Source organism: Antechinus flavipes, chromosome 1 (assembly GCF_016432865.1).
Source record: "Antechinus flavipes isolate AdamAnt ecotype Samford, QLD, Australia chromosome 1, AdamAnt_v2, whole genome shotgun sequence".
Taxonomy (NCBI): Eukaryota; Metazoa; Chordata; class Mammalia; order Dasyuromorphia; family Dasyuridae; genus Antechinus; species Antechinus flavipes.
Genome location: NC_067398.1, coordinates 609,136,911 through 609,159,645, shown reverse-complemented (window position 1 = coordinate 609,159,645; position 22,735 = coordinate 609,136,911). Strand labels below are relative to the sequence as shown.

Here is a 22,735-nt window from a genome sequence, read left to right as displayed (position 1 = left end):
AGATTTTGCTCAGCAAACTATATAATTCAGACTTGGAAGTCAGTTGACTTTATAAAGTTGGTTAAAAAGGAGAGAATTCTTAATAGATCTTTTTTTTTTTTTTTTTTAACCAGGGGCATTACTTTCTCTCTGTCTCTCTGTCACTCTGTCATTCTGTCTCTGTCTCTCTCTCTGTCTCTTCCTTCATTCCTTCCTTCCCTCCTTCCTTCCTTCCTTCCTTCCTTCCTTCCTTCCTTCCTTCCTTCCTTCCTTCCTTCCTTCCTTCCTTCCTTCCTTCCTTCCTTCCTTCCTTCTTTCCTCCTTTCCTCCCACAAGACTCTTGGTGAGTACTAACTACTAAGTTACACTCTGAGCAAACCTCTGTAAGATCTAAAAGAATATGCTAACAAGCATCATTTATATATTGCTTCCTTTCCTCTTTCCAAAATTCACTATGACTTATTTTTCTCAAATATTTTGGTTAGAAAGTCCCAGAAAATTATCAACTCACTCTCCAAACCCTTCCCATTTAAAGAAATTGAAAAACTTAGTAGAGTACAGGACAATAAGATCAATTTTATCAAGGATCAAAATTATGAAGGATAATGTTGTTCATCCATTCACAGTATTAAAATCTATTGTACTTTATAGAAAAAGCTTTACTAGAGAGGGTATAGTGAAAAGAGCCCTGGATATGGAATCAAAAAAACTGATTTCAAATCCCTTTTTTCCATTTGCTACCCCTCTGACTTTGGGCAAAGCACTTAAGTCTTTTGGTCCTCTCTCCTTCTCTATCTCAGCTTTCCCCTTTCCCTTTTAGATCCTCTTCAATTTTATGTGTGACCCTATTAGAAAGTAAGCTTTCACAGAGTATGTACTATCTGGTTTTTTAGCATCTGCAGTTCTTAGAATAGTACTTGATACACACAGTACATACTTAATACAGGTTTTCCCATTCTTTTATTCCTCAATTTCCAGTTTGAAAAAATGAAGGACTTAGAATAAAAAAGATCATTAATATCTCTTCCAGTTCAACTTCCTGTGCTGCTAAATGCGGTCAGGCTAATGTAGTTTTGTAGGCATATAGGCCATATATTTACTTATTAAACACTTACCAAATGCTAGAAGCTAAGAGGAACAATGATAGATAATAGTACAAGTAGCATGTGAGAGACACTGTGCTAAGTGCTTTACCATTATTATATTTTTGGTCCTCACAATAATTCTGGGAGGAGGTAGATGCTATTATTACCCCATTTTACAAGTGAGGAAACTGAGGCAGAGGTTAAGTGACTTGTTCAGAGTCACACAGATAGTGTCAGAACTATCACACAGAGAGAGTCAGAACTGAGTTCTGGTCTTCCCGATTCCAGGTCTTCCTGATTCCAGACCTGGAGCTCTTTTCACTGGAAAAGGGGCATACAGAAAAAAATATAATAAAATAAAAATAGTGCCAGTCTCTGTTCTCAGGGAACCTGCATTTTATTGGCAGAGGTAAATAATGATATATAGAACTCTTAATAAGTAGTGCACATAAATGAATTAATTTTTTTTTTAACTTTGGGTGAGGAAAGGAGGGGAGTAGAACACTGATTCGATTTCCCCTTTTCATTGTGGACCTGACACGCTGAAGAAAGATGAGTTGAAGGGGGAGTGGGCAAAGATAATGATTTGGGACATCGAGAACAGGAAAAACTGGGCTTCTTTGACATGTTTGCGGATTGCTGGAAATAAAGACGAGGTGGGGAGGCACTTTTCTGGATCTTGGCGTCAGAAGGACCGCTTTTTATTTCATTTCCTCCACCACTTCTGCTTTAGAGATTGAGCTCCTCATCACTTGTCCAACAACAGTCTTTCTTTTAGAACTTAAAATAATAATAATAAAAACCCCAAATCCTTCCTTGTCTTGGAGGCAGGAGATGCCGGCAAGGTAGGCAGGACAGATTGTTAAGGGCGACCACAACAGCCGGAGATGCGAGGGATGGGGGCCGGGATTGGGGATGGAGCCGATACCCTCCTATGTTCTTCACTGCTTTTCTCCCTTCCCGCCTCCCGTACTCCCCCCATCTCTCCCCGCGTTCCTCTTGGGGGCGCTGGTTCTCTTGCTCCGCAGGAAGGGAAGAGGAGCTTTAGGCAAGCCAGCGGGCCGCGCCAAGCAGCCGCGAACGTCTGGGAACGCGTGTTGTGGGAATGTCTGCCCCGAGACCTGCCGCCCGATGGGTCAGCGTCAAGCTGGAGTCTCGTCCATCCTCCCCGAGCCCCGCATCCTCTTAAAGGGACCCCCCCGCCACCTCCTGCCATCTCCCACCCTGCCACTCCTTCCCCGCCTAGTCTCTGACTGCAGCGAGGTCCCCGCCGGCTGGGGGGTTATGAATGGGTGCAGCGGAAGCACCGCCCACCCCGGACGTGACGCTCGGCCAATGGCAGAGCCGGCTGCGTGGATAGATGAGGTCAGCGCTGTCGTGTCGGGAATGGAATGTGTAAGTGTAACATTCAGAACCGGGTAACATTCGGCGATCGAACTCCGCGATCGGCAACGTTCGAACGGGGTTGGGCGGGGGAGGGGGGCGGCCAGGGAAGCTCGCCGGGGTTTGCAGCTCGGTGCAGCGACTGACTAGGGGGAGGAGGTGCCGCCGCCGCCGCCTCCGCCGCCGCCGCCGCCGCCACCGCCGCCGCTGCTCGTGTTGCTGCTGCTGCCGCCGCCGCCGCCGCCGCCGCCGCCGCCGCTGCTGCTCTGTCCCGGGGGCCATTCACAGAGATCGGAGGAGTAAACACCACCAGAGTCTTGGAGCCGCTGCAGAAGGGAATCCAGAGAAATGCAGGGATTTGTAAGGTTACGGCGCTCGAGCTGGAAGATGTAATTCTCTGTATGAGCCGGTTGGGATCTGCTGACTTGTTGGAAGCCGGAGTGCTTTGCATGAGTGTGTTGATGAGTTGAAGTTACTGCACCGGTGCTCCTTTTCTACACTACCGAGAGGAATTCTGGAGGCGAGGAAATCACTTAGTCTTGCCATTGATTGGGTATTGGGAGCTTTTTTTTTTTCTCCTTCTTCTACCCCCCCCCCCTCCCCTTTTTTTTTTCTTCTCCCTTCTTTCCTCCGTCTTGTTGCATGCAAGAAAATTACAGTCCTTGGCTGCCCACACCGGGTGCGATTTATTCGGCTACACTCTCTCCCGTCTATTGTGCAACCCAAAGATGAAAGACAGAAGGGGAGAAAGTTAAAGAAATCGCCCACATGCGCTGGATCAGTCCACGGCTTTGGGAAAGGAATAAAGAGAAGGTGGTAGAAGAGAGTTTGAAGTCTTTACAGGCGGGAAGATGGCGGACTGGAGCTGAAAGTGTTGATTGGGAAACTTGGGTGATTCTTGTGTTTATTTACAATTATCTTGACCCAGGCAGGACACATGCAGGCCAAAAAACGCTATTTCATCCTGCTCTCAGCTGGTACTTGTCTCGTCCTTTTGTTTTATTTTGGAGGCTTGCAGTTTAGGGCATCCAGAAACCAAAGCAGGAGAGAGGAGCACGGTAGTAGGAATGGCTTGCACCACACTAGTCCGGATCATTTTTGGCCCCAGTTCCCGGACGCTTTGCGCCCTTTCATTCCTTGGGATCAATTGGAAAACGAAGATGACAATGTGCCCATTTCCCCTAAGCAGAAGCGAGACGGTAATTCCAGCATCTACAAAGGCAAGAGGTGTCGCATGGAGTCCTGCTTCGATTTCACCCTTTGCAAGAAAAACGGCTTCAAAGTCTACGTCTACCCGCAGCAGAAAGGGGAGAAAATCGCAGAAAGTTACCAAAATATTTTAGCAGCCATCGAGGGCTCCAGGTTTTACACTTCTGATCCCAGCCAGGCATGCCTGTTTGTCCTGAGCCTGGATACTTTAGACAGAGACCAATTGTCACCTCAGTATGTGCACAATTTGAAATCAAAAGTGCAGAGTCTCCACTTGTGGAACAATGGTAGAAATCATTTAATTTTTAATTTATATTCTGGCACCTGGCCTGACTACACTGAAGATGTGGGGTTTGACATTGGCCAGGCCATGCTGGCCAAAGCCAGCATCAGTACTGAAAACTTCAGACCTAATTTTGATGTTTCTATTCCCCTCTTTTCTAAGGATCATCCCAGGACAGGAGGGGAGAAGGGATTTTTGAGGTTTAACACTATCCCTCCTCTCAGGAAGTACATGTTGGTATTCAAGGGGAAGAGGTACCTGACAGGGATTGGGTCAGACACCAGGAATGCCTTATATCACGTCCATAACGGGGAGGATGTGGTCCTCTTAACCACCTGCAAGCATGGCAAAGACTGGCAAAAGCACAAGGACTCTCGTTGTGACAAAGACAACACAGAATACGAAAAGTAAGTGCCCCATGCTAGTCCTTTCTAGTCAGCAGCCTGTGACTTTCTTTCCTCATACAGGTGTGCAGGAGGTAGGGATGGAGTAGGGGGGTGAGGACCAGAAAAAAACTAAATTCCCTCCCTCCCCCTTCAGATATTAGTTTCCTTTCTAAAAGAAGGGGGTGTGTTTTCTTGTTTTTGCTTGTTATCTATAGTAAGTTGCATAGTCCAGTAGAAGGGATTCTTTTCATCTCTTTAGGGAGTTGGTTGGTTACCTTACATCCCTCTCTCCTTTGTGGAGGAGGGGGATGGAGGCTTCTTGTTTGGAAACTATTTGCTCTTTCTTCAGCTGTTCTCTGTGTGTAGATGCTAAACCTGATAGTAAGAAGCCCTGGAGATTCTGTGGTCACAGCTTCTCCCTTTTAACTACAGCTAGGAGCAGAGAAGATGCTTGTTGGGAGCCTTGATAGCCAAGATTAATTTATTTTATGTCCTGATTGTTACGGCTTCTTTCTGTTAACTGCTTCTATTGGTTCTGCTGATCTTTATGTCACAGTTCTGAAGTTTCTCAACCTCCAGACTTTCTATGGATTGTGCAAGAGCACAATTTTTTGGAGGTAGAAGGGGGTGCTTAATTTAGTCATGAAATACATCCATATCTTTCTTTTCCTTTCTTACATTGAAATTTTGAGGACTGTCCTAATAGAAATAACTCTGTTTCTATGTGGTCCTGTCTTTTCTCTTGCAAGAATAATCCTCAAGACAGTGAAAGCACCATTGATAATTTTTACTTCTCTGTCTCTATTGTCTTCTATTTGTATCTATACCATTATATACTTTGTAGTTGCATGACTACAAGCAGGATCATGATAATGATGATGATGAAGATGAAAACTATTCCTACTGTGTTGGTACAAGTTTTATCCAGTTACTAAGTAACGTGGCTAGTTACTTTGTTGCTGTCTCCCTAAGTTAGTAACATAGACTTTATTTTATTTTACAAAATAAAGTTTGCTGAAGGCTCTCTCTTGTGCACTGATCAGTGGTTCACTTCTAAACAAGTCACATTAGCTGCTGGTTGGTCACTATAGCTAAAGAGTTAGCAAGATCTGGTTACAGTGCATTTCCACAGCGTACCAGTTAAGAAACCAGAGCAGCCTTGTTCTACCAAGAGCTTGGGAATCTAAGCTGAAAATGAAAGAGGACCTGCCAGAGGTTGGCAGAGTTTGAAACTGAATTTATGGAATGCAGTGTCGGGGAAACCCCAACCCCTCAAAGAAGCTGATAGGGGAGAGGAGTAGGGAGGGAGGAGGGAGAAAGAAAGAAAGCTGAAAACTACAGAATATCAGTGTTCTCTAAGATGTCTCAACCTGGTTTCTCTCTAGGATTTCCTCGATTCTTGATGAGAATCACTGGTTGCGGAAATTAAGTGAGACAAACCAAGTGCAATTATAATTTTCACTGAAATGTGGTGGGGGGAGAATAGAATACCTACATTTACCTTTTCTGTCCAAGATTTAGGGAGTCATGATAATAAAATGATAGTTATTACTTCTCATTGAAAAACAGTTCAGTTATGCTTAAACAATTTAAATAAGTTTAAGTTTGCTTTTCTTGTGCAAGAAACTATAAGTTTAAACTGTCTCTAGTAATGGTTGCTTTGTTTATGCCACATTTAAATTTACCTATTCCTGTGGGTTTTTGTAAAAGAAAAAGCTCCTAGCCTTTTAGGAATTTCTTTGTTTGGCTCTTGGTGGAGTAATCGGAGATGAAGTCTAACCTTTCAGTGTCTTCTAAGGCGATCTTATTGAATTCTGCAGAAGAGCATGAGCTTTTTATTCTTTTAAATTAGGTATACTAGGAATTTCACCTTAGGACATCTGAATTCCATAGTATGCTAGGTGATAAATGTTAAGAAATATATATCACTCAATGAATGGTATAATCACATCTTTTGCTCTTAACGAAAAAGACTAAATTGCTTCCCTCTCAGTTATAATGTAAGAGGCACTGTCAAGCATTTCAGCACTAGAGGAATGGTTAGGAAGGAAAGAGGTGTGTTCCCTCAAAACTCTAGTTTTTCTCATTTTCTTTTACTAGCATTAGTTTTTTCTTGGAAACAGTTTGAGAAATCAGTATGGACACCAGAATTCTTGTGCGAAGTGTTATGATACCTTTTTAAAAGACCACAAGGGGTCAGGACCTGGGGGATCTGATTCCTTAAGTAGCAATGCAGATTCCTACTGAATTCTGACCCAGGGATACCTCTCATTGGAAACAACTGGAATCTCTTGATACTTCTTTTGAATGCCATCTAGCCCTAATCTTGTATAATTTGGAAATTATATTGATCATTTACATTTGTTCGTGGGATAGTAGGGTAGAAGCTTTATTTCATTCTCTCCCAGTGGATATTCTAAAGTGTTTATGTGCCTTTGGAAAAAATGGTGTTTTCCTGGCAGTGATGCCATTTATGTCTGATGACTTCTAAATATTTAATGAGTAAGGAAGATGTCAAAAAATGTGCCTGTTGGCCCATTGGCCCAATGACCCATGACAGTATTATTGTTTATTGGCTTTTTAAACAAATAAAGCTACTGTATTCTTTATTTATTGATGGAAAAAAAAGTCTGTCTTCAAGAAATGAATTTTATGAATGTGAAATGGTGTCTATTCATGCAGGACTGTCTAAGTAAACTTCATTTCCCTTGGGATGATGAGGAAGAAGGTGTTATGAGTTGGTGGAATCAATGGTCTAAAAGTTTTGCTTTAGTGCCTATGAATGTGTGACCTCTAGTCAGTCACATCAACTAAGCCAGATTTTTACTGAGTTGTGGAAAGGGTGGTATAATACCTCCCTCATAATAAGGCTCTGGGGATTCATTTGGTAATGGCTATAAAAGCCCATGGATCTTCAGATCAATTTTCATTATACCTTTTTCCTTTTAATAGGCATATACAAAAGTAGGCCTTAACTTCACATATTCACCTTCTAGCCTGTATCGACTCCTTTTAAAGCTGATAGCTTCAATATACAATGATTTGGTTGAAGACTTAAAAATGGCATTATTGAAGCAAGAAATTATGGAAAATGTATCCATTTAGGTAAAAGAATTAACTTTTAATGACTGAAGGAATTCTGTGAAGATGAAGATTAAAGATACTAAATGCCAAATCTGTTTCTTTTGAATGCTATCTTCTTACTATTAATCCATAACAGATTATTGAAAGTAAAGAAAATGAAGGAAAATTCTTTCTATTGTATAAAGGCACTTTTTCAACTCAAACATGCAGAGTTATATTAAAACATCCATCTGTATGACACATATCTAATTAATTTTCATTAGTTATATGCCTCAGCAGATAAAGTTGATAAAAGCTAAAATAAATTATAAACATCCTAATCGCTACAATATAATGAGGATTCAGAGAAGTTATTTCAGTATTGCATCCTTCAAGTTTATGCATCTTATCAGAATTGTCTTTGCATGAACTTGATATAGCCATAATACTCACAGGACTGATTGTCACTGGATCACTTTAGTCTAGCTAGCTGTGAGTTCACTGGCCCATCTAGGGATCCATCACACCAACCCATCAAATCATTTTCTAGGAAGTTTTTCATTCAGTAATGATTATTTAACTTAAAAAAAAAATGCCAGTGCATTTTTTCAACTTTAATGAAATCTGAATAGCTTTTGTTTAAAATCCATCCACAGTAAAAGAAAAAAAATCAACAGTGGTGCTTCTATTAGCTATTTTTAGCTGAAGAGCTTGACATGCCACTTGATTTAACTCTACAGGAAATTAGATCAATGCACATAGTGTCTTTCAGAGGTGTAGCAGCTTTGCTCTGACAGGTACCCTATGAAGCCCACTTACCAGCTATACTGGCCAGAGCTCACATGCTAGAGTCAAGGAGAGAATGGTTTGTGACTGTATTTCTATATGATCCATTAAGAGTTGTCCCAGGGGAACCCAACAATTGTGATAGATGGAAAAGGGCTTGATAGGTTTCAGTTCCATATCTTTAGTACCTTGATTGTCTTATTGGTCTAGAGTGCTATTATCCCCATTATTAATCAAAAAGCATTTATCAAGCCCCCAGTATGAGTCAGGCACTATGCCAGGTGCTGGGTATTCAAAGATAAAAATGAAGCAGTCCGTCCTCAAGGGGCTTACATTTTGTCAAAAAGCAGCAAGAACACATGTAAGTAAGTAAATATAAAATATATAAAAATGAAGACAGGATTATTTGGAGGGGAGGTGACGAGGGATGGTACTAGGAGTTTGGAGACACAGAAGTGATTTCATGTTGAAGTGAACTTGAACTGAGTTTTGAAGGAAGATTTAGATGTGATGACTAGAACTCAGTTCATTCCAGGCACAAGAATTAGTCTGGGCAAAGACATGGACACAGGGATGGATTGTCATGTGAGGAATAAAGAAAGGTTGAACTGTAAAATATATGCAAAGGAATGTGGTCTATAGTAAGTCTGAATATCTTTACATGTTAATTTATCTTTAAAATAACCTTGTGAAATAGTTACTATAGGTACTATTCCAATTTTTTAGAGGAGGAAACAGGTTTGGTGAAGTAATTTATACATAGTGACATAACCTTGTAAGTATAGAAAGTATTCTTAACCCCAGCCTCTAATGAATCAAATTCTATGCTCTTTTTTACTACTTTAGGATATCTACTGAATTATGAAAATTGATGATCTTTAATGATAAACAAAAGGCCAAATTGTTTTTAGCCTTCTGTTTCGAGCTACTTGATATCAGAGACTATATTTTCCCTCTGTAGCTCTTAGCACAGTCCCTGACATATAGTAGCACTGGATAAATAATTATTCATGGACTGATGTTGACTATTGTTCAAGAAGGCAAAGAAATACATAATATAGTATGGAAAGATTTCAGTCTAAAATGGTTAAAATAAGAGCTTATGAGAAATAAAATCTTAATTTTTTGGAAAATGAAACTGTACTTTTATTCCCTGGGGATTCTGAGTAGCTGAGGTTTTACTATAGTTGTTTTTAGCATTTTAATTTGACATTGACTCAATTAGGTTTCAGTGATATTATTACACTACCAGACAAACTAGTGACTGAAATTGATTTTAAAAAAAAAAAAAAAGAAAAATGCATTCATATGAGGAGTCAATGGACAGTGTTTTGGAGTGTCACTCTTGTAAATCAGTACCTTTTATCAGAAAGCTAAATAGAATTTTAGGAGATATATTATCCTTTTAGATGGGTTTTGCAGTTTTCCCAAAACAGCATGTTCACTTATGCACTTCCTTTTGAGGAGAAATATATTAGGTAGGAGCAATGACAAAGAATTTTGTCATCTCCAGGGGAATAAGCCTGTTCTCATACATAGGTGCTTTTGGCTGTATCCCAGGGGGATATATTTTCCAAGTTTGGGAGATTCAGGTTGTCTAAGGTCCCTGGCTTTGGAACAGGTAGTTGGAAAGAGAAGGATAAACAAAGCACTCTTCTCACCTTCTCCAGTGATAAGGGTTTTCTACTAACTGAAAAATCAGTTCCAAGTTGTAAATTTGGAGGATTTTGCTCACTTTCTACATCTGTTATATCTAAATGTTTTCAATTGATTTTCAAGCAAAACTTCACTATCCAAGGCAACATAGAACTTATTTGGACTCCTTTGGAATTAGTTGACTTCAAAAGAAAGAGCATAGTATCTGGCATAGAAGTGTATTAACAAATGCTTATTTATTGATATACATAATTTCTTCTCCACTCTTTATCTCCCAGCTAGGTTGGAGAAAACTCAGGATAGAATACTTTTTATTAAGATTGTCTCCTACTGACTCTGGGCTAGCCCAGCTTTACCAGCACCTTTTCTTTGAAAACTGAATAGGCATTGAATACAGGATTATGATGGGAGCTGGCCAGGGCCAGCATTGCTCATGATAAAGCTCACTGCTAGAAGGTTGAGTAGAGGGAATTGGAATTTTTAGCTCCACAAAAATGATGAAAAGTGGCCTCTAAGATGTTAGAGGAGTTTGTGATCTTCCCACCTGCTGTTCCTTCTTCCAAATCTTGTTTTCCCCTTGCTTGTGATGTTATTTACTCCTTCAATGACATCTCTTAGATCTCACAATTTCTCTCAAAACTCAGTTCAAGTCCCGTCTTCTACATATAGCCTTTCTTGACACCTCCTAACTATAAATGCCTTCCCCAAACGAAAATGCATTTATTTTGTTTATGTATGTGTTGTTACCCCCCCCCCCCAACCTCCTCTACCCCCCCCCCCCCCTCCTCTCAATAGAATATAAATGGCTTGAGGTCAGGGACTAATTTGTTTTTTTTTTTTTTTTTCCCCTGTTTGTATCCCTAATACCTGGGATACTTTTTGTACAGTAAATACATTTTGATTTGTCTGGGAAATCAGAAATCCTTATTTTAGTGATAGCATATATTTATAGCATGTTGAAACAAAAAGGAGGAAGCATGCAATTTTTTCCTCCCAAATAACTTCTAGTGATAACATATCACAGTTAGTTGGCCTTTTAGTTCCTAAATATTGATTCTGGTGATCTTATGGTACTTGATTATTTCTAGATGATGTTTTATGGTTATAGAGCTAAGTGAAACCATTTCCCCAAATTATTTGAATCTGTTAAATCTGAAAATGTAATGAGAAGAAATCTAATCTAATACAAAAGTGCTATCTCTTTATTGAGAGGGAGAAAATAAATATTTCTTGAAAGTATCATTTCTCATATAGGTCACATTAAAATTCACACTGCATTAAATAAGGCCTGCATTAAATTGGCACCTTGGGTGATAACTGCATCTTTAAGTATGTAAGTGTAATTTGAGGAACTTATGAAGAATGAGCAGCCAGAATTTCTTTGATTCACATACTGACAATGTGGGCAATATTATTTTATTTACATGAGAGAAGCACATTAAAAGTTTTCTTTTTAATAATACATGCTTTTATACTAACATAATCTTTGAGTGCCTTAATACTTTGCAACATCAATAAAGCAATTAGATCTTTTGGTGTCTTCTAAGTTAAAATGGTAAAAAAGACTTAAATACATAATGGAACTCAGATTTCTGTTAAAAATAAAACACTAACAAATAAGCCCATTTAGATAGTGTCAAATTAGATTCCAAAAGTTTATAATAATAGAAATACATTTGTATAATGCTTAACAGTTTTAAAAAATGCTTTCATATAATGAGAAGAGTAAGTAGCATAGGACGATAAAAAAAATGCTGACTGGAGACCGAAGACTTCTTGGGTTCAAATCTTACCTCTGATGCTTATTGCCTTCAGGACCTTGGACAAGTCCCTTGATTCCTTGGCCTTACTTTTCCCTTCAGTAAGATGGGGATAGAGACTGCACTAAATGGTCTCTAATGTCTCTTTAAGTTCAGGTTTCAAAGCCTCTGAGCTCTTTGGTGCTTATAACCCCAATGTAAGGTAGATGTGGGGCATTGACTCAGTGGATGGAGTTGTGGGCTTGGAATCAGGAAGACCTGCATTGAAATCTACCCTTAGACATAAGCTGTGTGACTGTAAACAAGTCACCTAAGCTCTGTCTGTCTCTCTTCTCTTATCTGTAAAAAGGCAGTAATGATAGCCCTACATTCTAGGTTGTGAAGATAAAATGAGATATCTCTATCATATTTTGTTACCCTTAAAGTCATTATATATGTTAGCTATTACTATTTGCTATTATTAACTAGTTTTCCTTTACAAGTGAAGCTGTTGTGCTAATCTTAAGGACCTAGAGTAGCTAGAGAAAGATTTGAGGTTGAAGGGAAGGATGATAGAGGATGTGACCATTTAAGACACAGATTAGATGCCAGAAGTCAGCCTTTCTGTTCCATTAGCTTAACTCAAGTGCCTACTACCTCCTACAAGAAGCCAGTCATGATTTCCCTAGTGGCTAGTTTCTTTCCTGCCCCAAATTACTTTATTTATAATTTGTATATCATTTTATATTTATAAGTTCATCATTCTCCCTCCTTAATATAATATATACTGTCTCCTCCTTCCAAGTCAAGACTGTTTCTTTTTTTTTTTTTTTTCCTATTGAATTCTCAGTGCTTAGCATGTAGTGGCTACTTAATAAACTAGAATTATTCAACACAGATTTTTGAATTTGAAGGGAATCTCATCTTTCTACTTCATCTTATTTTTTTTTTTTATTGTTGTTATTGTTGAATTGTTTCAGTAACAACTTTATAATTCCATTTGGGGCTTTCATGGTAAAGATACTAGAATGGCTCATGAGGCAAACAGACTTGCTCAGAATTACATAGGAAATGTGTCAGAGACCAGATTTGTATTCTGGAATATGAGTCTTCCTGAGTCCAAGCCCAATATTCTATTCTCTGTGTCACCACAAGAGGAAAGTGAGGTCCAGGCACCTTAAGGGATTTGCCAGAGGTAACAGAAGTAGAAATTTGGGTTCATTTCTTCCATACCTTATGTTTACTACTTTAGTTATTACCCTATGCTAGGTTGTTGTAATGAAAATGCTTTGTTTCTGATATGCTATACAACCAACCTCCTTAATTTGCAGATCTGGAAACTACACCAAAGGAGGTTAAGTTGCTTATCCAAAGTCACACAGGTAAATCAATTCTGGTGTTCTTTCCATTATATCCTGCTGCCTGAAAGTATCACCTAGGGAATTATTGCATAAACAAACTAGATTCTCAGTTCTGAAAATTGTTCTCCCATGTATAAATTATTATTGCTTTGTATTTTTACAGCAGTCTTCAGTTATTTAAAAATGGCCATTTCTCAGTGAATGAAGTTGGGCAATAGTGTTTGGTTTTATTTATGCCTCTTAGAAAAAAAAAATACCACACCACTGAATAGTAACAGATGTGTCGCTACAATCATTTAAAATGATTTTCTGGGAGAAATCTTCTTGGAATATGGAAGATAAAAGTCTATTTATTCCTCAGTAATTTGAGTAGTAAAGTAAGTGATCACATCAGGCATGGACACTTATCAAATCATGATGAGATGATTGTGAATAACTTTCTACTTTGAACAATTTACATGGCTATTAACAATTGATGACTTTTTCTTTAGGATGGCATTATCTATGGTAGTAGGACGTGGTCCTGTATACTTTTCTTGCATATTAAGTTCAGGTGATATTCTCTTATTATAGGCGATAACATTGTAATAATAGCCAAGGTGAAAGTTAAGATGTTATTTTCAAGGCCAAAGCCTGTTCATACAATTGTAACCTATATTTTCATTTTTTTCTCCCAAGAGGCATGATTTCAAGCATGTACAAGCATATTATAAGATATTTTCTTTAATACTCTCTTTGATACCAAATTCAGACATTGCCTGAATCATAACAGATACAGTCAAGCCCCATGGTAACATGGCTCATAATTATTAGGCAACACTACAGGTCAGACTTTCCCTGGAAACATAACCATATCTAATAAAAGCCTTATCTAGCAGGATTATAGCTCTTAGACTTGGCTACCCCTTCCACATCCAGATGGAAATTTTTGTGGACAAGTAAAATGATCTTTCTTCCCACCTCCCTCAATTTTATTTTAAATTTCAAGCACATCTGTATAATAGGTGTGTCTGTGACTTATACATACATCTAGATTCATCTTTTCTAGGAGCATTTCTAAGGCAGGTCTCTGATATTTTATTCTCTTGGGGATCATGCCTCTCAAAAGCAAGGGTTTATAATCTGGGATCACTAAACTTATTTGTGATTTTAAACAAATTTGGATAGCTGTATTTTATCATAATTGTTTTCTTTTGTAATTCCACATGTTTTATTTAATGCTTTTAAAAACATTGTTCTGAAGGCCATGCCTTTCAAAAATCAAAGGGGGAATGTGAGAAATGATTATTAATAACAAATATCTTAGGTAGTCAGAGCTTTCCCCTCTAAAACTATGGGTGGTCTGGTGTAGAGATACTCAGGCTTTCATTTTTAATATAACCCACTTCCAATCAGTTAACCAGTTAGATTTGATTGCTCTCTGATGATCATGTTTGTCTTTGTCTAAAAGATGGCAAAAGCACCATCCTTTTATTAATGACATTTAAAAAATATTTTTTAGCTTTTTATGTACTAAACATATGCATGGGTAATTTTTCAACATTGACCCTTGCACTCACTTCTGTTCCAACTTTTCCCCTCCTTCCCTCCACCCCCTCCCCTAGATAGCAGGTAGTCCAATACAAGTTAAATATATTAAAGTATATGTTAAATCCGATATATGTAAATATATTTATATAGTTATCTTGCTGCACAAGAAAAATACCTGAGGGGGGAAAATGCAAGCAAACAGCAGAAAGGGTGGAAATGCTGTATTTGGTCCACACTCAGTTCCCATAGTCCTCTCTCTGGGTGTAGCTGACTTTCTTCATTACTGAGCAATTGTAACTGGTTTGAATCATCTCATTGTTGAAGAGAGCCATGTCCATCAGAATTGATGATTGTATAATTTTGTTGATCTCCTGGTTCTGCTCATTTCACTCAGCATCAGTTCATGCAAGTCTCTCCAGGCCTCTCTGAAATCATCCTGCTAGTTATTTCTTACAGAACAATAATATTCCATAACATTCATATACCATAATTTATCCAGTCATTTCCCAACTGATGAGCATCCACTCAGTTTCCACTTTCTTGCCACTACAAAAACAGCTGCCACAAACATTTTTGCACATGTGGGTCCCTTTCCCTTCTTTAAGATCTCTTTGGGATATAAGCCCAGTAGTTACATTAAAGATTTATTAATAAAATGATTGAATTACTTGGGAAGGAAAAAACCCAAGAACAAAAACAACAAACATTGTTCATTGTTTTGAGAAGAGATCCATAGGTTTTGGTTGACTACAAAGGGTCTGTGAGGGGAAAAAAGTTAAGAACTAATGCTCACTTGTAAGATTGATGTAAACATGTCCCTCTCCCCCCCCCCCCCCCCCCCCTTTCCCTCAGATCATTTCCCATGGTAAGATCACCTTTATTTTAGATAATAAGCTGACCTGTAGATTTAAGTAATGAATGATTAGACAAAATCCCGTATTATATCTCAAATTAATTCATTTAATTAGATTAGATGAATTAATTGGCTTTTCTGACATGTCTGTAGGGGTATATAATATTCATTTTTGGAATTCCCATTGTGTGCTGGCCTGGCAGCACCTAGGTTTGCTTATATTCAGGACATGGTGTAAGACCTATTATTTGAAACCTGTCATTTTAGTTTCCCTCTGGGGTCATAAAAATGGTCTAGTGATTTTTTCAGATAGCAGAGTGTAAATCACTTGGCCATTTGGCATGCCCTGCAGCCCAGGGTGTACACTTGGTTATCACTATTATCAACCAAAGGCATTTATTATGCATCTCTCTTGGTCCTATATAGAACTATTTAGTCCCTTCCCTGGAATATCTCATATGTATATATAAAATAAGTTCACTGGGAGAGGGGCTCTCTTAATCGTTCTTTACCCCAGCTTCTATTAAGTCTTTATCATGTCATTGAGATTTTGCTAAGAAATCTTGTAGGGAAACTCGTCATCTTTGTGTCTTAGAGTAGGGGTATGATCCCTGTAGATAGCATATTGTCATCTTTTAAAAGGTAATATTGTATAAATTTTATATATTTTGATTTATTTAATATTTTCTAATCATCTGGTTTGGGACTGGGGAATGTTTGGGCCTCATATAAGCAGCTAAGTAATGTACTAGATAGATCCTTAGGCTTGGAGTCATGAAGCCCAGAGTTCAAATTTGGTCTCAGACCATTCCTTCCTGACTCTGGGCAAGTTAGTTAATCCCTGCTTTTTGCCTTGGTTTCCTCAGTTTTAAAATGGGGATAATAGCAGCACTTGCTTTTCAGAGTTGTAATGAGGACAGAATGAAATAACATTTGTCAAGTACTTAGCACTTAACACAGTTTCTAGTAAGCCATAAGTAAATGCTTGTTGCTTTCCCTTTATTTCCAGACCATGTTTGACTTCTCTGTTCTAGAGGGTAGTTACAGTAGAACTACTCTGGTTATGTTTAGTCTAGTATTAATCCAACAGCCAGTTCAGAAACTTCAGACTAATGTTGTGCTGAGTCAGTTTGGTCAAGGTCAACAAGGTCAATCAAGACAACAAGTGTCTTTATTAGACACTGTACTAAAAGCTAAAGATAAAAAGAAATACCCCCTTACCCTCAAGGAGCTCACCTTTTCTATGCATATAATTATGTACATACAAGATATAAACAGTGTAAATGGGAAATAATCTCCGAAGAAGGCAATGAGGAGCAAGAAGGGCCTCCTGTGAAACCTGGGATTTGAGCTTATTTTAAAGGAATCAGGAGGTAGAGGTGAGGAGTATTCAGGATGACTTTGCTGTTGGTAATAGTAGTAATAATAGTAGTAGTAGTAGTAGTAGTAGTAGTAGTAGTAGTAGTAGTAGTAGTAATGGTGTGCACCCTTCTGAAATAGTACGGGTATGGTAGAAGAAATTAGGATCATAATGACATATGATATCTGTCATGCTGGGATAAAAAAAGAGGTTAGTATATGTATTTGCATTTTATTGTTTTGGGAAAAATGATGAAGATGCTTTGTTTTTATTTGAGTTATAATGAAGACACATATTTTTCCATCCTTCCATTATCTGAAATCTTTAAAAGTTATTGGAACCCACTCACGTTTCCAGTCTTAAGTAGGTAAAGAGAAAAAGTTCTATTCTACAGTCTTGGAACATCATATGGTCATGCTAGTTGAAACAGAGAAAATAAATCTTTACAGTTAAAGTGTAACACTCCATCCCCATTTCCCCAGTTCCATTCTTCTGTTGAATACAACTTTAACTTGGTGGGGGAAAAATTGGGGGTCATTCTTTCATTTCATCTTAGTATAAAAGAAAGGTCATTTAAGCTAAGAAATCATCAGAACTTTGCAATAATTTGGGACTTTGCTATTTCACATATAAGTAGGCTTCCAAGTCTAACTATTTGTAATTTCTTTAAAGGCTTGCCTTATGGCACCAGTACAATTTAATGTCCTACTCCAATTTGTATTGCCTAAGGTGGCTTAAATTCCAGGTCAGCTAAAGACACTTATCTTTGTAGATTGACTTCCTTTAGGCAAAGAGAAGCAATAGATTTAAGGGAGTTGAGGAAATGAGATAAAATACCCGGGCCACTGTTAAAGAGAAGGCACTTAACCTCTTGTTATGATGATGTGATCCTTGGGAAAATGTAAAATTCATCTAGTCCCAGTCCTTCATTTTATGCATGGAAAAATAGAGGTTCACATTGGTTAAACAACCTGCCCATTGTCTTGTAGCTAAAAAGTGTCAGAAGTGGAATTTGAACCCAGATCTTTTTGACTGTAGAGCTAATTCTCTTTCCATTGTACTACTCAAAGAAATAGGGGAAAGGAGGGAGGTCACACTTTATTATTATTATTATTTTATTAAAGCTTTTTATTTTCAAAACATATGCATGGATAATTTTTCAACATTGGCCCTTTCAAAACCTTGTGTTCCAAATTTTCCCCTCCTTTAGGGGAAAATTATCCCTCCCCTAGATGGCAAGTAATCCAATATATGTTAAACATGTTAAAATATATATTAAATCCGATATATGTATACATATTTATACAATTATCTTGCTGCACAAGAAAAATCAGATCAAAAAGGAAAAAAATGAGAAAGAAAACAAAATACTGTCACAATAACTTATTAACCAGTCAAATCTACAATTCTCTCCCAACATACCACTGCCTATTACTTGACTAGCCAATTTTTAATTAATTTCTGATTGCTTACTGCTTCTCTCTAACTTGGATCAAATCATCTCACTATGCTTCTGCTTTTTCTAAAATTTGGCTTATACTTCCTGTTTATGGCTTGATATTGCCACATTGTACAGTCCATGTCAATCAATCCTGACCCACTGAAAAAAAAGTAGTGTTTCCAAACTTTACCTTAGTTTTGTTATTGCTTTTGTTTTTGTTGTTGTTTTGTCTGTAGCACGAAACAGTGGTTAAACTAGAGTGAGTATGGTGGGATGTGTCTTACAGAAACAGACTTTGAAGGAAACGAGAACTGGGGATGATATATGGTACATCTGATTTCTTTTTCCATTATCATTTTTCTAGTACACTTTAAATGACTGTTTTTTACTTATTAGTTGTGTTTTTCTTCTTTGTTCCTCTGCATCTTAGTTATCTGCCTAAAAAAAGTATATAAAAACAAGAGATTTGTAATAAAATATTATATGTGCGTATAAGCCTAGTTCTGGATTGTCCAAGGACCAGACTCAGTTTAAAAGTAGCTTATCTTCATAAAGTTGGCCCCTGGATGATTTTATTTCCTTTTAATATCTCACAAAGATGGTCAACTAAAGTAGTTTGGCCATAGTTGTTCTAGACCTTCAAAGTGTTGAGTGCAGTTCTTTTTGGAGCTTTTCTTAAGACTGATTTTTCAAGAAATTTCAAGAATTTCATTTCTTTGCCGTACTGTTTCCACCTCCTTCCAACAATAGCAAGCCAACCTACAAATTATATTAAAAACCCGATTCTTGCAACTATGTGTTTCAGTAGAGAGAACACAAGACTTAAAGTCAAGAAGATGTAAGTTTGAATTCTGTCTTAAACACTCCCTATCTTTATGATTCTGGCCGTGCCTTTTAAATTCCTTGTGATTCAGTTTCTTCATCTGTAAACTAAGAATAATATTAGCACTCACCTCACAGGGTTATTGTAAATATCAAATAAGTTATTATTCTTATTATTACTATTGCTATTTAGGGCTACTCCCATTCGTAGATTAATGATAAAATGAATTTTTATTTTCTTGGTTTTCTATTGTGAAAACAAAATAAATAACTTGCAAGTTATTTATTGTTACATTAACAATCAATGATTTTGTATATAAATTAAGTAAAAGCCATTCTGAGATTATCTAGTGACTTTTATCCAGAGTTAATAAATTTTTGAGAGCCATAATAGTGAAGATTATATAATTCAGGAATATGTGTATGTATGAGAGATTGTGTAGTTAATGTTTGGACGTGGAGCCAAGTAGCCTCAGATTTGAATCCCTCTTTTTTAGCTGGGTATTACTGTAGGCCAAGTCTTTTATATCTTCTCAAATATCAGTTTTCTAATCTGCAAAATGGTGCAAAGGATTGTTGATCAAATGAAATCATACATAGAAAATATTTGCACCGTGGAGCCCTTTGGCAGTTTAATGAGAAGCATGGTGTCCTTCAAAAAATGTTTCTAAATGTATAAAATAAAATACATATAAATACAAAGGGAGCTATATCAAAATACAATTATAATGTACACATACATATGTACACATATAGACATTTACATATATAAATGTATATATACACATACACATATATACATATATATTTTTAAAAAGTTCACAAGCCTGAGCTTAAGAATCCCTTCTTTCAAGCTATATAAATGTCAGTCGTTATCTGTCACTTTAAGCTGCTTTACAGTTATTACTACAATGTTTTCAAATGTTTTTATATTTTATCTTTTCACAGTAAATTTTGAGTTCATATCACAACTGATCACATGATATCAAGATCTAAGGCTCGGGTGATAATTGGATCTTATTGTAATAATTTAAAGAGGAAACAAGGGAAGAGAAAAAAGATGTCATTCTTTCCATTGTGGTATTAAAACACTACATGTTGAATTTCCCTTGATCTGATAATAACTGACAATTTAACAGATAGAATTTATTTCTTTAGGGTCAACAAGGAACCTGGTAAATATTAGGCTGTCCTGCTCTCTGCTCCATGTATCTTTCCTTCTCTCCTCTCCTCTTTATTTTTCTGGAAAGCACAACTGTATTAATCAGAGCCCAGACACTCTTGACACTTCCTTCTGTGTTAAACTGTTTTCAGATCCAGTCTGATTCATGCCAGAAATCACTTTGCATTTTTCTGATATGGCAGAAATGTACCTCATTCATTCTATGTGAACCACTTGCCCAAATGGCTTAGAGAAAGTCAAATCTCATTTAACAAGGGAGTGCTGCTACTGCCTGACCTGTTTAACACAGGTGCTGTTTAAAAAAAAAAAAAGCACATTAATTTTTTTTCCCTCTTCCTCTCTCCAGATTTTAGATTTCCATGAAAATTGGCATTAATTTCCCCCAAAATGAAATCTGTAAATGACCTTGAGTAAGAAGAGCATCGGCTCAAGCTAATTTCAACTCCTAAGGAATAAGCATGAGTGCTGTCTCTTGCAGGGTTGGCTCCAAGGAGATAGGGGTATTCAGCAGTTACAGTTCGATACATTTACTTTCTACCTGCTGGTTTCAAACAGTATTAATTTTTATGTGCTCATTGTGCATTGTGTTTAATTAAAAGCAGTTCTGTTCACAACAGCACTTGTAGAATTTTTCCCCCTGAAATGAATAAAACAAACAGGCATCTGGTATTTGTTTTGTATAGCACAATCCCCATAAAATGAAGAGTAATAAAACATAATTATCTATAAAAGCTGAGAATGGGCTTGTTTCTACCTTGTTTTGAAATCTACTCATAGGATAAAGGATCCCTTTGTAAATTAAACAACAACAGCAACAAAAATACTTCCAACTCCTCTCCCTGCTATTTGTGTGGCCATTCTGAATTCCTTTTGCTTGAGTGAATATGCTGTCCCTGAACTCTGGCCTTCCTATAGGATAGTGTTGATGATAAAGTTTTTTCACAGCTTTCTTTTTTATGTAACGAACTTCAGCAAAATACTTCCTTCCTGTTCTGTGCACCTTTTGATTTATGTAGTGCTCCATTTACCTCCTGAACTATGGATTTGCCCCAGATACTGTTGAAAGTTGAGTTCACAGCCTGGAGATCGTAAGTATAGAACTGGAAGGTTCCTTAGAGATTTTATAGTCCAATCTGCTCATTTTACAGAAGAGGAAACTGAGAACCAGAGAGGTGAATAATAAATGCTTGTTGAATGCGTGAAGAAAAGATGTTCTTTAATGGGTTATTGCTAACAAAAAATTGCTTACTGGATAAAATATTTGCTTATGATTTCCCACCTGGACTTCTTTCTATGAATTGTGGAATGTTCTCCTCTCACTTAGTAATTTAATGCCTATACAGAAGAGAAATTATTATGCAGTGGGGGTCCTGCTATGTGATTCAGCAGCAATGTTTGCATCCCTAGGGGTAAATGCTCCCTGACTGGCTTCTCTGTTTCTATTTGGTACTGGGCATGTGATTTGAAGGGGTGATCAAGTCCTGTCCTGAGAGATTGGATGTCCACTGCTGCTAGAATAAAAGAAGCAGCAACAGAGTGATGCAGTGGTGCCATATTTCATGGTGACGGTTTTATGTGTTTGGGTGATGTTGCAGGGCCTTGTATACGATATCTACCTTTTTCTTCCAAATAAAAAAGCACAGGCATTTTACCAGGCAAGAGTAGCTTTGTGAATCACTGGATACACTATGAAAAAAAAAATTAGGTACCCTAAGTAGTTTTCGTATGCTGACTTGAATGTGGGGGTTGTAAAAAAATTGGCAACACTAAAAGGTATCAACTGTTCTGCCAAAGTTTAATTCTTTATGTAAAAATAAACAAGCACATCCATCTCATTAATATGCAAATTTGCATTCATCTTTAATAAATGGTAAAATTATATGTCTGCCAAAGAATTGTTTTAAAATAAATTTTTGATTTATTATCAGTAATAGTTTAATTTATATACTTATTTCTAAACTTATATACTTGTGTTGAGTAAAAATTTCTTGGGTGAAAACGATCATGAATGGGAAAAGTTTAAGAATCTCTGATTTAGTGTAACCAAATGTTGACAGGAAGTGGGAATAATACATATGTAACATTTATATCTACTTTATACAGAATAGGAGTTTTTTATTAGAAAGTCATAGTACATTTTTACCATTGTTTGTTTAGATGAAACAATAAGAATATGATAATTAAACAGGAAAATAAAACTTGATTATTTCCTATCTACTCCCCATGTTAATACTTGCTAGCAGTTTGACTATGTATAAGTTAAGTCATTTGACCTTGAGGCCATAGTTTTCTCTCCTGTAAAATGTAAGTAGGAGGTAACTAAATAGTACAGTGGATAGAGCTCTGGGCTGGAGTCAGGAAGACCCGAGTTCAAATGTGGCCTCATACACTTACTACCTGTGTGATCCTGGACAAGTCACTTCACTGTTTGCCTCAGTTTCCTCATCTATAAAATGAGCTCAAAAAGGAAATGACAAACCACTGACTTTACCAAGAAAACCTCAAATGATGTCATGAATAGTCAGACCTGACTGAAATGACTAAAGATCAAAAGCTAAATCATTTGAATCTGTGGCCACACAAGGCTATAGTTTCCCCTTCTGTAAGGTATGGATA

At 37.3% G+C, this 22,735-nt stretch overlaps 1 protein-coding gene across 1 annotated transcript in view; it reads left to right on the top strand.

The window, feature by feature from the left end:
- Nucleotides 1-3,078: 3,078 nt before the first annotated feature.
- The window catches only part of EXT1 (exostosin glycosyltransferase 1), a 345,301-nt gene continuing 325,644 nt past the window's right edge, over nucleotides 3,079-22,735 (top strand). The window contains exon 1 of the mRNA XM_051971013.1: nucleotides 3,079-4,346. Within this exon, the coding sequence (XP_051826973.1) occupies nucleotides 3,385-4,346 (962 nt within the window). The 5' untranslated portion in view covers nucleotides 3,079-3,384. The remainder of the gene's footprint in view (nucleotides 4,347-22,735) is intronic.